The sequence below is a fragment of the Dendropsophus ebraccatus genome, unplaced genomic scaffold (assembly GCF_027789765.1).
Source record: "Dendropsophus ebraccatus isolate aDenEbr1 unplaced genomic scaffold, aDenEbr1.pat pat_scaffold_943_ctg1, whole genome shotgun sequence".
Taxonomy (NCBI): domain Eukaryota; kingdom Metazoa; phylum Chordata; class Amphibia; order Anura; family Hylidae; genus Dendropsophus; species Dendropsophus ebraccatus.
In genome coordinates this window covers 27,324-44,917 of record NW_027210543.1, presented here as the reverse complement: position 1 = coordinate 44,917, position 17,594 = coordinate 27,324, and the positions used below count along the sequence as shown (strand labels likewise).

The 17,594-nt window shown below is 49.2% G+C and overlaps 1 protein-coding gene across 1 annotated transcript; it reads left to right on the top strand.

Moving 5' to 3' along the window:
* Window positions 1–2,102: 2,102 nt before the first annotated feature.
* LOC138781146 (general transcription factor II-I repeat domain-containing protein 2-like) lies at window positions 2,103–17,296 on the top strand. The gene is made up of 4 exons (XM_069956771.1): window positions 2,103–2,528; window positions 2,673–2,938; window positions 13,151–13,355; window positions 16,766–17,296. The coding sequence occupies exons 1-4, from the start codon at window positions 2,103–2,105 to the stop codon at window positions 17,294–17,296; spliced, it is 1,428 nt and encodes a 475-aa protein (XP_069812872.1).
* Window positions 17,297–17,594: the final 298 nt, after the last annotated feature.

Sequence of the window (17,594 nt, the reverse complement as noted above, 5' to 3'; positions counted from 1 at the left end):
TTGTCCGGCCCCTGACGCGCTTCCGGAAGGGACAACTGTTTCATTGGTGGTCAGTAAGAGGACTCCTCTCACTGACCACCAATAACAGAGCTCCCCCTTCCAGACCGCGCTGCAGCATAACTCCCCCGCCGCCGGACCCTACCCTGCATCCGCTGCCACCATCACCATCCCCGGGATGCTGACAGCAGATCCTCTCTTCCTGGCAAGTGCCAGTTACGTTCCTCACGCACGTCCCGCTGCGTGACGTCACTTGTTTCGGCCTGCCGCAGCGGGACGTGCACAAATCTCCACCAAGCAACCTAGCTGCAGGTGAGGTGAGTATTCGGGGGATGGAGGAGTGGGTGGTGGGTCTGGTTGAGGGGGTAGTGAGGGGGGCTGGTTGAGTGGGTGAGGGATGCGTTTAGTTTGGAGAGGGTAGGTGGGTTTTTTCTCTACTGTCATTAATAGCGGGTCTAAGCACAGGCTGGTGAGAGCCTCTGCTGAGAACCCCTAATAGTGACAGTACACTACCGGTGAAATTGTCATTAATTTATTTTTACTTAACAGGTTGAAATAAAGACTGGACTACTACGGAAAGAAGAGGATCGCTTTTTTATTTAATAAAAGGGTCAATGAGGGATTTCTGGGGAGTTTTATTTCAATAAAGATCCTTTTAAAGTTGTGTTTTTCCTTACTTCTATTTGGCTTAGTAGTAGAAGCTGTCTAACAGATGGCGTCCATAACTATTCCAGGCTTAGTCTTAGCCAGTAGAACTGCTAACACTAACCCCCCACTTATTACCCCGGTACCCACCGCCACCAGGGGTACCGGGAAGAGCCAGATACCGTCAAACCTGGAGTGTCAGAAAATGATAATCCGGGACTGGGCGGCAGCAGGCTGGTGTTATTAGGCTGGCAACGGCCAAAATAAATGGCCCTTGCCACCCTGATAGTGTCAGGCTGCTGCTTAGTTTTGTATCTGGCTGGTTATGGAAAATAGGGGGACCCGACACATTTTTTTAAATTATTCATTTATTTATTAAACTAATGTGTGGGGTCCCCACTATTTTCCATAGCCAACCAGACACAAAACAAAGCAGCCCTTGCAAGCCTAATAATGTCAGGCTGCTGCTTAGTTTTGTATCTGGCTGGTTATGGAAAATAGGGGAACCCCACAATTAATTAAATATTATTATTAATTATTTATTTATTAAACCAATGCATGGGGTCCCCCCTATTTTTCATAGCCAGCCAGACACAAAACTAAGCAGAAGCCTGATACTATCAGTGCGGCAAGTGCCATTTATTTTGGCCGTTGCCAGCCTAAAAACACCAGTCTGCAGCCGCCCAGTCCCGGATTATCATTTTCTGACACTCCAAGTCTGACGGTATCTGGCTCTTCCCGGTACCCCTGGTGGCGGTGGGAACCGGGGTAATAAGTGGGGGGTTAGTGTTAGCGGTTCTACTGGCTAACACTAAGCCCAGTTAGTAATGGAGGCCATCTGTTAGACAGCTTCCACTACTAAGTCAAATGTAAGTAAGGAGAAAAAACACAACTTTAAAAGGATCTTTAATGAAATAAATCTCTTTATTGAGATTGACCCTTTTAATATATAAAAAAGCAATCCTCTTCTTTCCATAGTAGTCCAGTCTTTATTTCAACCTGTAAAGTTAAAATAAAACAATTAATGACAATTTCACTGGTAATCTACTGTCACTATTAGGGGGTCTCAGCAGAGGCCCTTGATCTCTCATCTCCCCCGTCTCTGCTGAGACCCCCTAATAATGACACCACATAATTTGCTCCACATAGGGGCCCACTGAGGTTCTGTTGCCCAAGGGCCCACAAAAACCTGGAGCCAGCCCTGGAGAGAAGCACAGGACGCATCATGACTTCTTTTTTTCCTGCCGTGGAATCTGATTGCATGGGACTTCTCACCCATGCGATCAGATTCCTGTGTGAGATCCTGTTACAGATCGCACTGCGGTTCGCACAGGGTAGTGTGAACTGGAAAGGCGGTGGAGGAACCGACTCTGTCATTGTGCTGGTTCCTGCATCGCACCAGTGTGATATCTTTATCTATTGGTATTTTACTAATAGCAATTTGTAATCCCTAGGAAACAATGATGTCAAAAAAGAGAAAAATTTACTCGGAGTGTAGGATATTCAAAGAACAGTGGACTTATGATTACTTTTTCATGCAGTACAAGGAAAAAGCTGTGTGTTTGATATGCCAGAACTCAGTGTCTGTGTTCAAAGAATACAATTTGCGGCGACACTATCAAACTCAAAATAAAGATAAATATGATTGTTTGGTCAGTGATGTGAGAAAAGATAAAATATTAAAACTGAAAAATACATTGACAACTCAGCAAAATACTTTTGTGAAGCGGAAGCAGCTAAATATTTCATCACTGCGAGCAAGTTTTCAAGTAGCCAAGCTAATAGCGTGCACTGGCAGACCTTTTGTGGAGGGCGAATTTGTAAAGGAGTGCCTTCTTTCTGTTGCCAAAGAGATGTGTCCAGAAAAGGCAGATTTATTTAGTACAGTTAGTCTTTCAGGATCTACAATTACACAAAGGATTGAAGAAATGGGAGACAACTTGCATTAGCATTTGCAAAATTGAGCAAGAAAACTTTCCTATTTTTCCTTGGCACTTGATGAGAGCAATGATGTTCGTGATTCTGCACAGGATTCTGAACTTCTAATTATTATTTTTGGGATAAATGAGAATTTCGAAGTCACAGAAGAGCTTGCTGCACTGCAAAGCATCAAAGGAACAACTACAGGAGAGGATATCTATGAAAAGGTTTCCCAAACTGTGAAGGATTTGGAGCTGGACTGGGCTAAACTAGCCAGTGTGACAACTGATGGTGCTCCTAGCATGGTGGGGTCTAAGAAAGGAGTAATTGCTCGCATTAACCAAGAAATGGAGCCTGTGAACAATAGAACAAAAAAGTTGGCATCCCTCTATATAAGTCATGTCAAACTCTGGCCCATTGTGGCATTATTTTTGGCCCACCAGGCAATTCAGAGTTTGAATTACATCTGGACCGCCATGGCTACAATATAAGATACAATAGGGGAGGGCTGTCTACTATATGAGACTACTGGGGAGGGCTGTCTACTATATAAAGAGACAATGGGGGAGGGCTGTCTACTATAAAAGAGACAATAGGGGAGAGCTGTCTATTATATGAGACTAGGGCTGACGATTAATCGAATTAAATCGATTTATTCGCCCAGAACGTTGAAATCGATTTGATTTTTTGTAAAAACCGTGAATTAAATTTTCACAAAAATTAATTTCGGGCTGCACGTTGTGAGGCGCTCATGGGCAGTCCAGAGAAGCCGGAGGGGAGCGGGGGATAGGGGGGTTGCGGTGTCGGGCCGGCGGGCAAGCCGCAGAGGGGCGGTGTGGGGCGCGACACAGGCACGCTGGAGAGGGGTGGGCGGAGTCAAGATGTTGGGTGGGCAGGCTGCGGAGGGGAGGTGCGGTGCCGGCGGCCTACAGCCAATATAAGAGCGCCACCGCTGACCTGCCCCCGCCCCTTCCGCTGAGTGTCCGGCTCCCCTTCCGGCCAGACATGGAGGTTACCAGTTTTTGAAGGCGGCCGCAGGGACCACAGGAGAAGGTGATCACTTCGCTGCGGGTCCTTGAGCGGTACAGCAGGATTTCAGTGTAGACCCCCGATCCCACTGTACAGCTCCAGGACCCGCAGCAACATGATCGCCTACTCCTGTAGTCCCTGCGGCCTCCTCCAGAGACCGGGGGCCTCCATGTCTGGCTGGGAGGGAAACGTGTGTGTGGAGGTGAGAGGAGAAGGTGTATGTGCCCTGCTGCTCCAATCACCCCCAGCTGCCCAAGTCCCCCTCAGTGTCCCCCCAGTCACCTTATCCCCCTCAGTTACCCCAGTTGCCTTTAGCGTCCCCCCAGTCACCCCTTATCTATACCTGTACTACTACACCCTTTATCCACTTTATCTTCACTACCACTCCCCTCATATATACCTGAACTACTACTACACCCCTCATCTATACCTGTATTATTACTACTATTATTACAACACCCCTCATCCTTACGTGTACTACTACACCCCTTATCCACTATACCTCCACTACTACACCCTACCTATTTGGAGGCACAAACAAGATCTCCTATATTATATGGGGGCACAGAGTGCCACATATTTGGGAAAACTACTTACATGGGGAATGGGGGTGGGGTTTTTTGTTACACTGAAAAAGCAGTATAGTTGTTGGCTACTACATGGGGCAATATTGGGGGGGGGGGGGGGTTGGATATTACCAGGGTTGAAGATTAATCATGGCATAGCAATATATCATGTCATTTATCATAGTTCTCAGCACTGACAGTACCAGGAATGGCGCATGCTGATCTGACAGTACTAGGTTGGCGGCATTCCTGCTTAAATAATTATCAAGGTTGGCCCTCCACTTTGTCCTTTTTTTTTTTTGGCCCATTATGTATGTGAGCTTGACACCCCTGCTCTACATGAACGGCCCTCAAATCAGAGGAAGGGTTGGTAAGGTAAGTACATATATATAAGCCAAAGCTGATAGGCAAACAGGTAAGGGAACATCCTCATTGCTGCCTAATCCATGAAAATCTCAGCGAGAGTGAAAAGATATGACTACATAGTATACAATACTATAGGCATAAAGGTTCAATCCTTGTGATTCTATTGAGAAAATAAGGATAAGCCACTGATATCTATATTGGGTATACCCCACTGGTAAATAGATGGCACATACAAGAAAAACCTACAATATCCAAAGAATACTCAAGAATACCTAAATGTAAAGAAATGAAATGAAAAAGACTAGAAGGAGAACCCCGACCATAAAGGAGGTATGTTTCACAGGCAATGGCTTCTTGAGTGCCAGTATATAAGTAGGCACCAAGTTGTAGATGATGAGCAAGGAGGGATGAAGGCAAAGCTGTATATAGTGTGTTCTGGTTCGCCAAAGTGGTAAGATAATAGTGGAGATCCAATAAGCCTAAAATGTAAAGGAAGGGGTGAAAAAAAAAAAAAATTGTGGGTACTGGGAATTGAACCCTTCCCTGTCAGCCCCGAGCGCTGACACCCTGCCACTGCCACCACTGAGCACCCTTAACTGTCACTGGAGATTTTATCAGCTAAGTTGATGCAATAGGAAAATGGCTGCTGCCATCTGCCCTTCATACACATCTGCCTCCCTCACAGGCTCCGTTCACTGCACAAAAACTCAGCAGGAAGGTCAATTAAACATTGGATCCCCAACACATGCTATTCAGCTTAATGGGGTCCCTCAGCTTTCCATTTAGGTGGCAGGATTTGAGAGGACAAAAGGAGCCGGCAGCAATCCACACTGCCTGCAGCCTTTAATGTCCTCTCAGGCCCTGCTGATTAGTGGCACCGAGCATCCTCCAACATAGGCAGGAACAAAGCCTTTTTATGGCATTTACATAGATACGGCCAGCCCATGCATATGGGAGTGCACAGCGCCGTCGGCCATTTTGTAAGTGGGCGACACAAAGGGCAGGAGGCGGGGTACTGAAAATCAGCATTCCTGGGAGCAAGAAGCAATAAAATGGATGGAAGTATGACTCCCATAACCATAACGCCGCACAGTGAACAATGAAACCAAACTGTGGTGTAGTGTCACAGCCGCGGCGGCGTCCCGCGTTCCGGGCCGCCGCCGCGACCGCTTCCTGCCCCATGCAGCAGCCGGTGTCCATAGTCGGGGACCCGGCGCTGCTATCACCTCGGCCCCGGGGGGCGCCTCACCTCTCCACGCTCCTGTCTCCCGCTGTGCCGGCCGGCGCGCGCGTCCCCGCCTCCTAGGGCGCGCGCGCGCGCCGGCTGTCTCAGATTTAAAGGGGCAGTGCGCTCCTAATTGGTAGTTGCACCTAATCACTCCCCTATAAATCCCAGCATGCCCTGTCCCCTGGGTTGGAGCCTCTACATGCTTCCCATAGCGTTGGCCCAGCCCCCTGTTGTGCCTGAGTCCTATCCGTTACCTGGTCCCAAGTCCCTGTTCCTGAGTCCTATCCGTTACCTGGTCCCTAGTCCCTGTTCCTGGTTCCTGTTCCCCTGTCACTCCACCTGTTCCCGTGTCCAGCCTGTCACGTGCTCTCTCATCTGCAGACCATTGCCTGTGCCATCTCCTGCCACGCCTCGCCTGCCGTCACCAGCAACCAAGCCAGGGGTAGCGACCTGGGGGTCGCCTGCCGCAGCAAGTCCATCCCGCCTTGCGGCGGGCTCTGGTGAAAACCAGCGGCCCCTTAGACTCCGCTCCCTGGTGAGGTTTGTGCCATCGCTGGTGCCGGTCCAGTGGATCCACTACTCCAGGCGTTACAGTAGGCTCCAACCATGGATCCCGGCGAGGTGCCCGATCTCCGTGACGTCGCCAGAGTGGTCACTCAGCAGGCGCAACAAATCCAGAAACAGTCACAGCAGATCCAGCAACTCACTGCCGCCTTACAGCAGCAGACTACTGCCCAGCGCACACCACCTCCTGACGCTTCTTCTTCACTCCGACTGGCCCTCCCAAGCAAGTACTCTGGGGACTCTAAGTTGTGCAGAGGATTCTTGACTCAGTGCACCATGCACATTGAACTTTTGAGTAGTCAGTTTTCCACCGAGCGCTCTAAAGTGGCTTTCATCATCAGCCTATTAGAAGGTAGAGCCCTGGCCTGGGCCACGCCACTGTGGGACCGTGATGATCCAAGTTGCTGCCAATCTCCGGGCCTTCCTATTCGAGTTTCGCTCCGTCTTTGAGGAACCTGCCCGTGCTTCTTCAGCCGAGACTGCTCTCCTCAACCTTTCTCAAGGCAGCTCCTCTGTTGGTGACTACGCCATCCAGTTCCGCACCCTGGCAGCTGAATTGGACTGGAACGAGGCCGCCCTATTGGCCACCTTCAAGAAGGGCCTGTCTAGTCGAGTGAGAGACGTGCTCGCTGCCCGAGACCTGCCTACCTCCCTGAACGAACTCATTCTACTGGCCACCCGAGTTGATACTCGTTTTTCGGAGAGGGAGGAGGAGGTTCGGCATGAACATTTACTAACCCGTTCCCGTCGCCTTCCCCAGCTGGCGCCGGTTTTCCAGAATCCTGACCTTTCGATGTCCCAACCCTCTCCTGAGATTCCTATGCAGGTGGAACGGGCTCACCTGACGCCTGATGAAAGAATCCGGCGCCTGGAGCAGAATCTCTGTCTCTATTGCGGTGGTTCCGATCACTTCCGGCTGGGATGTCTCCTACGTCCCCAAACATCCGGAAAATGCTCGCACCTAGGTCCGGTGGGACAGGTGTCCCTAGGTGTGAATGCCACCATTCCAAGTCTGTCTATGCCAGTTTCCATCCGGACTCCCTCAGGACAAAATCATCAGACTACTGCCTTCCTCGATTCTGGGTCAGCAGGCAGTTTTATTGCGGCAACATTGGTCCAAAGATGGCGGCTACCCGTGACCCGACTAGCCAGGCCCCTGACTATCTCCTCGGTCACAGGCGAAATTCTTACCGACCGTGTGTACTACCAGACCGCACCTTTAGTCCTCCAGGTGGGTCCTTTACATCAAGAAGAGATATCCTTCTACGTCCTGCCCCATTCTTCCCCCGCGGTCCTCCTGGGACTCCCGTGGCTGCAAGAACATGCCCCTCAACTGGACTGGAGAACCGGGGAGATTCTCAGTTGGGGTCAGGACTGTTCCAACCAGTGTCTCAGGTCACCTCAGACCAAGTGTACTATGTCGTTTCCTGTCCCAGCCAAGCCTCTACCCGACCTACCGGCAGAAGACCAAGACTCGGCGGATGCCTTCTCTGCCGAGGTGTACCCTCTCTCCGTACCCAAGACTAAGGTCGTGTCCTCTCACCACCGGGAGAACTTACAGAAGGTCCTCGTCCACAGACCCACAGTCCCCTGCCATGTTTTACCGCCTGATCGCCTAGCACCAGTCGTCACCTCCTCGCTTCGGAGAGTACCCCCCGGAAAGACTCATGTTCACCCTGCGCTTCGAAGAGGTATTTTGAAGTGGGGTCATTCCTCGTTGGAGGCCGGGCACCCTGGAGTCCGTAAGACCGGCCAACGGATCTCTCGCCACTACTGGTGGCCCAGTCTGTTTCAAGATGTCAAAGACTTTGTGGCTTCCTGTGCCATCTGCAGGCAAGAAAGAGGGGGAGGCCAAAGGGGGGGGGTACTGTCACAGCCGCGGCGGCGTCCCGCGTTCCGGGCCGCCGCCGCGACCGCTTCCTGCCCCATGCAGCAGCCGGTGTCCATAGTCGGGGACCCGGCGCTGCTATCACCTCGGCCCCGGGGGGCGCCTCACCTCTCCACGCTCCTGTCTCCCGCTGTGCCGGCCGGCGCGCGCGTCCCCCGCCTCCTAGGGCGCGCGCGCGCCGGCTGTCTCAGATTTAAAGGGGCAGTGCGCTCCTAATTGGTAGTTGCACCTAATCACTCCCCTATAAATCCCAGCATGCCCTGTCCCCTGGGTTGGAGCCTCTACATGCTTCCCATAGCGTTGGCCCAGCCCCCTGTTGTTCCTGAGTCCTATCCGTTACCTGGTCCCAAGTCCCTGTTCCTGAGTCCTATCCGTTACCTGGTCCCTAGTCCCTGTTCCTGGTTCCTGTTCCCCTGTCACTCCACCTGTTCCCGTGTCCAGCCTGTCACGTGCTCTCTCATCTGCAGACCATTGCCTGTGCCATCTCCTGCCACGCCTCGCCTGCCGTCACCAGCAACCAAGCCAGGGGTAGCGACCTGGGGGTCGCCTGCCGCAGCAAGTCCATCCCGCCTTGCGGCGGGCTCTGGTGAAAACCAGCGGCCCCTTAGACTCCGCTCCCTGGTGAGGTTTGTGCCATCGCTGGTGCCGGTCCAGTGGATCCACTACTCCAGGCGTTACATGTAGTAAGGTGTAATACACGTCAATGTACCATAGTGAACATGACTGGGGGGAATTAAGAGAAATGGGGAGAACTGAGTATAAGTGACAGGGATATTACTCTACAGGATAATAAATACAGCCAGTGGCACTTCATCCATGAGGCCACTTGAAGTTGGGACCTCAGGCGGCGCCCCCTGTTGTCAGAAAGGGAGACGGCTCCTCACCTAGGATGCTGAGCCATTGCTGCGACTGTCTGCCGCCCCTCCTCTCCCAGCAGACCACACCTTTCTCTAGCTGGGAATGCCCTCGCTCACCTGTGGATGCAGCAGCTGAGTGCCCTCTCACCATCCTGCTGCTAACTAACAGCTCTGTCCTGACTCCTGCTCCTCCCTGCCAGGACTCTGATAGAGAAGAGAGACAGGACACCTGGGCTGCTGTAGGACCGCATCCCCTGGGGAGTGTTGGCCGAAGGACCTGTGGTGATGTCCGTGTAATCAATTACATGGGTGGGAGGAGCCAGACTCTACAAGTGGTGGAGTTGTGCACTGAGCAATAACTCAGGGACATACTTAAAGGGGTATCCTGTGGATAGGGGAAAAGTCAAGTTTTCCCGGAATACCCCTTTAACCCTTTAAGGACGGTGCCAATTTTCGTTTTTGCTCTCTGATTTTCTCCTCCTTGTGTTTAAAAAACCATAGCACTTGCATTATTTCACCTACAGACCCATATGAGCCCTTATTATTTGTGACACTAATTGTACATTGCATTGACTGATTTCATTTTTCCATAAAATATGCTGCACAACCGGAAAAAATTGTTTGTGCAGTGAAACTGAAAATAAGGGCAAATTTTTTTTATTTGGGAAGGGGGCGTTGTGTTGACACCGTTTGCCCCATAGTAAGACATACACGTTATTTATGTTTCTTAAATCGGTACGATTACAACTATATGTAACTTGTACAACTTTTATTTTATTTGATGGCTTTTAAAAAATTAAAATCTTTTTAAAAAAAAAGTTCTTCAAATTGCTCTATTCCCATCCTTATAACACTTTTATTTTTTGGTCTATGGGGCTGTCATTTCTTGCGCCATGATATGTAGTTTCTATCAGTACCTTGATTGCACATATGGGACTTTTTGATCACTTTTTATTCCAATTTTCTGGATTTGATGTGACCAAAAATCAGCAATTTTGCACTTTGGCGCGTTTTTACGCTTACGCCGTATACCGTGCGAGATCAGTAATGTGATAATTTAATAGTTTAGGTGATTACACACGCGGCGATACCAAATATGTATGTTTATTTATCTATTTATATATAAAATATGAAAAGGGTGATTCAGACTTTTATAAGGGGAGCGTATTTCTTACTGATGGGAAAAAAAAAATCTTTTTTTTTTTTTTTTGTTTAACTTTACCTTTTAGTCCCCCTGGGGGACTTTTATTATTACTGCAGTGATCTCTCCTAGCGATCACTGCAGTGTACTAACAATACACTGATCAATAAGATCAGTGTTAGATTGCTTAGGGCTGCTGCAGCCAGAAGCAATCTATTGCCGAGCGTCATACAGACGTTGAGGCTCGGCCCGGGTAAGCAGAAGGGATCGCCCCTCCGTGATCGAATCGCGCGGGGGACGATTTCCCCCACTAGACACTAGGGCACTTTTTTACTGGGACCGGGGAGGAGGTGGGCGAGGAAAAAGACGTCCACTCACCTCCCCGGTTACAGTGGCGGGTCCCACATCGCGGCGCTCCGATGCCCGGTTTCCGGCCGCTTCCGGGTGTCTGACGCGGGCCCAAAATGTGACGTCTCAGGTCTCAGGTGAAACGGATCCCGCCTCCTTCACTGAGTGGCTGAGCGGACCTGAGACGTCACGTCTCGTGCCCGCGCCAGACACCCGGAAGCGGCCGGGCACCGGATTGCCGCGATGTAGGACCCGCCGCTGGAACTTTTTCCTCGGCCACCTCCTCCCCGGTCCCAGTAAAAAAGTTCCCCTCCACTGGAGTACCCCTTAATAATGTCAGGCTGCTGCTACTTAGTTTTGTATCTGGCTGGTTATAGAAAATAGGGGGGACCCCACACTTTTTTTAATTATTCATTTATTTATTAAACTAATGTGCGGGGTCCCCACTATTTCCCATAGCCAACCAGACACAAAACAAAGCAGCCTTTGCAAGCCTAATAATGTCAGGCTGCTGCTGCTTAGTTTTGTATCTGGCTGGTAATGGAAAATAGGGGGGAACCCACACATTATTTTTTTTAAATTATTTATTTATTTATTAAACCAATGCATGGGGTCCCCCCTACTTTTCATAACCAGCCAGACACAAAACTAAACAGAAGCCTGATACTATCAGTGTGGCAAGGGCCATTTATTTTGGCCGTTACCAGCCTAATAACACCAGCCTGCTGCCACCCAGTCCCGGATTGTTAGGGGGTCTCAGAAGAGGCCCTTGATCTCTCATCTCCCCCGTCTATGCTGAGACCTCCTAATAATGACACCACATAATTTGCTCCACATAGGGGCCCACTGAGGTTCGTGACGCATTATGACTTCTTTTTTTCCTGCCGTGGAATCTGATTGCATGGGACTTCTCACCCATGCGATCAGATTCCTGCGTGAGTTTACAGATCGCACTGCGGTTCGCACAGGGTAGTGTGAACTGGAAAGGCGGTGGAGGAACCGACTCTGTAATCATGTTGGTTCCTGCACCGCACCAGTGGGATATCTTTATCTATTGGTATTTTACTAATAGCAATTTGTAATCCCTAGGAAACAATGATGTCAAAAAAGAGAAAAATTTACTCGGAGTGTAGGATATTCAAAGAACAGTGGACTTATGATTACTTTTTCATGCAGTACAAGGAAAGAGCTGTGTGTTTGATATGCCAGAACTCAGTGTCTGTGTTCAAAGAATACAATTTGCGGCGACACTATCAAACTCAACATAAAGATAAATCTGATTGTTTGGTCAGTGATGTGAGAAAAGCTAAAATATTAAAACTGAAAAATACATTGACAACTCAGCAAAATACTTTTGTGGAGCAGAAGCAGCTAAATATTTCATCACTGCGAGCAAGTTTTTAAGTAGCCAAGCTAATAGCGTGCACTGGCAGACCTTTCGTGGAGGGCGAATTTGTTAAAGTGACTGTACCACCAGGCCCAGGCTGAAGCACTGGAGGCGGGCCGACCCACCCTTAGTGGAAGGAAATTCCCGCCCCTCTATGATAGGGTTCCATTGATTGTAATGGAGTCACATCATGGAGGGGCTGGGGTTTCTTCCCACTGGGGGGTGGGTCGGCCCGCCTCCAGTGCTTCTGCCTGGGCCTGGTGGTACAGTCACTTTAAGGAGTGCCTTCTTTCTGTTGCCAAAGAGATGTGTCCAGAAAAGGCAGATTTATTTAGTACAATTAGGGCCCTATTCCACCGGACGATTATCGTTAAATCATTCGAATCTAAAAGATAATCGTTCGGTTGAAATGCAGTTAACGATTAACGACCGAACAAGAAATTGTTGATCGCTTTATAAGACCTGGACCTATTTTTATCGTTGCTCGTTCGCAAAACGTTCGCAAATTGTTTGCATTGAATAAGACGTCGTTCGGTCGTTTGTAGTAGATACGAACGCAATAACGAAGAAAAACGATCGCAAATACGATCATAAGTAACGATTATCGTTCCATGGAAATTAGTGAACGTTTTCAGGTCTTTCGCAATAGCGATAGTTTGAGATCGATAATTGTTAACGATTATGCGAATGATAATCGTCCGGTTGAATAGGGCCCTTAGTCTTTCAGGATCTACAATTACACAAAGGATTGAAGAAATGGGAGACAACTTGCATTAGCATTTGCAAAACTGCGCAAGAAAACTTTCCTATTTTAACTTGGCACTTGACGAGAGCAATGATGTTCGTGATTCTGCACAAACTCTAATTATTATTTGTGGGATAAATGAGAATTTCGAAGTCACAGAAGAGCTTGCTGCACTGCAAAGCATCAAAGGAACAACTACAGGAGAGGATATCTATAAAAAGGTTTCCCAAATAGTGAAGGATTTGGAGCTGGACTGGGCTAAACTAGCCAGTGTGACAACTGATGGTTCTCCTAGCATGGTGGGGTCTAAGAAAGGAGTAATTGCTCGCATTAACCAAGAAATGGACAAACGTAACCATTCTCATCCAATAGCCATACACTGCCTCATCCACCAACAAGCGTTATGTAGTAAATAACTCAAGTGGGACTCTGTTATGAAAATTGTGGTAATTTGTGTTAACTTCATTAGAGCTAATGCACTAAACCACAGACAATTTCAGAAATTTATGTCTGAGCTAAATGTCGCCCATGAAGATGCTGTGTACCACACAGAAGTCCGTTTGCTGAGTCGAGGGAGAGTTCTGAGACATTTCTATGACTTACTTCCACAGAACAGCTTTTATGCTTTCAAAAACAAAGAAGTACCAGAGCTCAATGATCAGTGTCGGACTGGAGTGCGTTGGGCCCACCAGGGGAGATCATTCTTGGGGCCCACCCTTCAGCCACCATACTTATCTATGGTACCATTAAAGGGGTAGTGCGGTGTAAAGCATTTATTCACTAATTAACACACATTACATGTGTGTTAGTTAGTGAATAACTGCTTTATACCGCACTACCCCTTTAATAAGGGTCCAGTTATACGGCGTGATATGGGGCAGTGTAGGGCTGCAATTCCTAATCAGCAATGATTTTTACAGATGCACAAAAGATCGTTTTCTTGTCAGCTGGTCTCTGGCACTTTTACATGGGGCTTCCTGGGAGCGCTTGTTACCAATAATTGGCTCGCATAATCGGGCTATAGGACAATTTTCTTTGCATGATAATGCTGTATACTTAGATACATATATCATACAGCCACCAATAACACCAGTATATAGAGAGCAAATATCCCCACACATATTACCGCCATACTATTACTGACCAAATACAGTATACCAAGACTGATATTACCAATAATACCAGTATATAGGAGGAAAATATTATGACCATAAATATTACCGCCATACTGTTACTAACTGGATCCTGTGTACTATGACCAATAATACCAGTTTACAAGTGGGGAAATAATACTGCCACACCACAACTATCACCACCATATTGTTACTGACTAAATCCAGTTTACTAAATCCAATAAAACACAGTACCAGATAAGTAACAAATATTACCACCACATACTGACTAACACCACCGCTGCTACTGAATAACACCACCACATATTAACACCACCACTGCAACTGACTAATACCACCACATACTGACTAAAACCACCACTGCTACTGAATAACACCTCCACATACTGACTAACGCCATCGCTGATACTGACTACCACCACCACATACTGACTAACACCACCGCTGATACTGACTACCACCACCACATACTGACTAACACCACCGCTGATACTGAATAATATTCACTGTGCACAGATCACCTCATTCTGTCATATAGAGGTGGATGCAGCTCTACACAGGCTCTGTACACCATATACATTACAGTGCAGTTATATCAAGTGACTCACAGGGGACGTCTTCTCCGATTGTAGTTCTTCCCTTTTCATTTTCTTCTCTATCTGCCCTGGGCCGTTATGAGAACTTCTCCGAGCCACGAATCCACAGAATCTGCCTAAAAGAAATATTAGGCTCCTCACCCTGGCACCATCCTCATCTCTTTACAATATATATATATCCCTTATAGTATATGCCTGCTCTGTGTAGACACCTTATAGATTGCACCCCTCTGCCTCCCTTATAGATGTCCCTCGGTGTTGTCCATCCCTCATATAGCCCCCAGTGCTGTCCATCCCCTATATAGCCCCCTTATGTTGTCCAGCCCCCATATAGCCCCCTTATGTTGTCCGGCCCCCATATAGCCCCTTTATGTTGTCCAGCTCCCCCCATATAGCCCCCTCATGTTGTCCAGATCCCCCCCCATATAGCCCCCTTATGTTTTCCACCCCCCCTCCCCATATAGCCCCCTTATGTTGTCCAGCCCAGCTCCCCTCCCTCCCCATATAGCCCCCTTATGTTGTTCAGCCTCCTCCCCTTCCTCATATAGTATATGCCTGCTCTGTGTAGACACCTTATAGATTGCACCCCTCTGCCTCCCTTATAGATGTCCCTCGGTGTTGTCCATCCCTCATATAGCCCCCAGTGCTGTCCATCCCCTATATAGCCCCCTTATGTTGTCCAGCCCCCATATAGCCCCCTTATGTTGTCCGGCCCCCATATAGCCCCCTTTATGTTGTCCAGCCCCCCCCATATAGCCCCCTCATGTTGTCCAGATCCCCCTCATATAGCCCCCTTATGTTGTCCACCCCCCCCTCCCCATATAGCCCCCTTATGTTGTCCATCCCAGCTCCCGTCCCTCCCCATATAGCCCCTTTATGTTGTCCAGCCCCCCCCATATAGCCCCCTCATGTTGTCCAGATCCCCCCCATATCGCCCCCTTATGTTGTCCACCCCCCCTCCCCATATAGCCCCCTTATGTTGTCCAGCCCAGCTCCCCTCCCTCCCCATATAGCCCCCTTATGTTGTCCATCCTCCCCTCCTTCCTCATATAGCCCCCTTCTGTTGTCCAGATCAGCTCACCCCCTCCCCATATAGCCCCTTATGTTGTCCAGCTCGCCCCCTCCTCATATAGCGCCCTTATGTTGTTCAGCCCAGCTGCCCCTCCCCATATAGCCCCCTTATGTTGTTCAGCCCAGCTCCCCCCTCCCCATATAGCCCCCTTATGTTGTCCAGCCTCCCCCCTCCTCATATAGCCCCCTTATGTTGTCCAGCCTCCCCCTCCTCATATAGCCCCCATATGTTATCCAGCCTCCCCCTCCTAATATAGCCCCCTTATGTTGTCCAGCCTCCCTCACTCCTCATATAGCCCCCTTATGTTGTCCAGCCTCCCCCCCTCATATAGCCCCCTTATGTTGTCCAGCCTCCCTCCCTCCTTCTCATATAGCCCCCTTATGTTGTTCAGCTTCCCCCACTCATATAGCCCCCTTATGTTGTTCAGGCCTCCCCCCCTCCTCATATAGCCCCCTTATGTTGTCCAGCCTCCCCCACCTCCTCATATAGCCCCCTATGTTGTCCAGCTCCCCCCCTACCTCCTCATATAGCCCCCTTATGTTGACCAGCCTCCCCACTCCCCATATAGCCCCCTTATGTTGTTCAGCCTCCCCCTCCCCATATAGCCCCCTATGTTGTTCAGCCTCCCCCCTCCCCATATAGCCCCCTTATGTTGTTCAGCCTCCCCCTCCCCATATAGCCCCCTATGTTGTTCAGCCTCCCCATATAGCCCCCTTATGTTGTTCGGCCTCCCCCCTCCCCATATAGCCCCCTATGTTGTTCAGCCTCCCCCCTCCCCATATAGCCCCCTATGTTGTTCACCCTCCTCCCTCCCCATATAGCCCCCTATGTTGATCAGCCTCCCCCCTCCTCATATAGCCCCCTTATGTTGTTCAGCCTCCCCCCTCTGATAAAAAAAACAACAACACATAAGTCACCTAACCACACGCTCCCCCGTCGCTGGTCTCATCTTCTTCTCTCTTCACCACCTGATGAGCAGCTCTGTTGTGGAGTCCCGGCAAGCGCGCACCACTGAACTCAGTGTGTGACGCAGCGGCTGGAACTTCTGGTACAGGGCGCGCATAACGGATGTCCCAGCCGCCGCGGAGCACACTGAAGTCAGTGATGGCGCTGCCGGGACTCAACAGAGCTGCTCGTCGGGCGGGACGGGGGGGACACTCTTGTGATCGCAAGTAAAACGCTGCTTGCGGTCACAAGAGTGATTGGCAGGTCGGGAAGCCTATGGCTTCTCGCGCTGTCAATCAGAACACTACATTGTGTTCGATTGTTGCGATCACTTCCAGTTAAAAAGGAACCCTGCGACCGAGTGGGCCCCCGAGGAGCACGGGGCCCTGAGTGGGCCCCCCAAAAGCACGGGGCCCCGGCTGGGCTTGAGTGGGGACCACATTGCTGCAGTCTCCAGCCCTGTGTCCCCTGACTGGGGGGTGGGGCCCACCGGGGAAATACTCGGCTTCCCGGTGGCCCAGTCCAAGCCTGTCAATGATGCAGAATGGAAATCGCACCTCGCCTTACTGAAAGATGTAACAGAGCTACTCAACAGTTTCAATGTGCAACTTCAAGGAAAATGGAAGCTCATCTGTGATATGCAATCACATGTTAAAGCATTTGAAGTAAAATTAGGCCTCCTTATCAAACAAGTGAAGGAGGAAAATTTCTGCCATCTCCCCTTAACTGAAAATCTGTTAGCGGAAAAACGCTTGATTCCATTCCCAAAAGAAACAGAAAATTTGCAAAAGGAGTTCCAATTAAGATTCAAAGAGCTTCATCTCTATGAACAAGACATACAACTTTTCCGTAAACCCATTTTCAATTGACATTGAAAATGTGAATACAATTTACCAAATGGAACTGGCTGAACTGCAGAATTATGGCTCTCTGAAGGACGCATTCAAGTCAAGCAGCTTGCTTCATTTCTATGGCTCTCTCCCCTCTGAGACAAATCCTAATCTCAGGAACAATGCACTCAAAATGGCAACCATCTTTGGCAGCACTTATGTCTGTGAACAGAATTTTTCCAGAATGAAACATCTGAAATCTCCAACCAGATCTAGACTAACTGATACACACTTACATCACTTGTTACATCTAGCAGTGACAAATATGGAACCGGAC

What these genes read in the sequence shown, in the direction of transcription:
- LOC138781146 (XM_069956771.1), top strand. Translation starts at nt 2,103, where the DNA reads ATGATGTCAAAAAAGAGAAAAATTTACTCGGAGTGTAGGATATTCAAA. An exon ending in AGGCAGATTTATTTAGTACA is followed by an intron (nt 2,529 to 2,672) that starts GTTAGTCTTTCA and finishes GATTCTGCACAG; the next exon opens with GATTCTGAACTTCTAATTAT. An exon ending in ATGATCAGTGTCGGACTGGA is followed by an intron (nt 13,356 to 16,765) that starts GTGCGTTGGGCC and finishes GATCACTTCCAG; the next exon opens with TTAAAAAGGAACCCTGCGAC.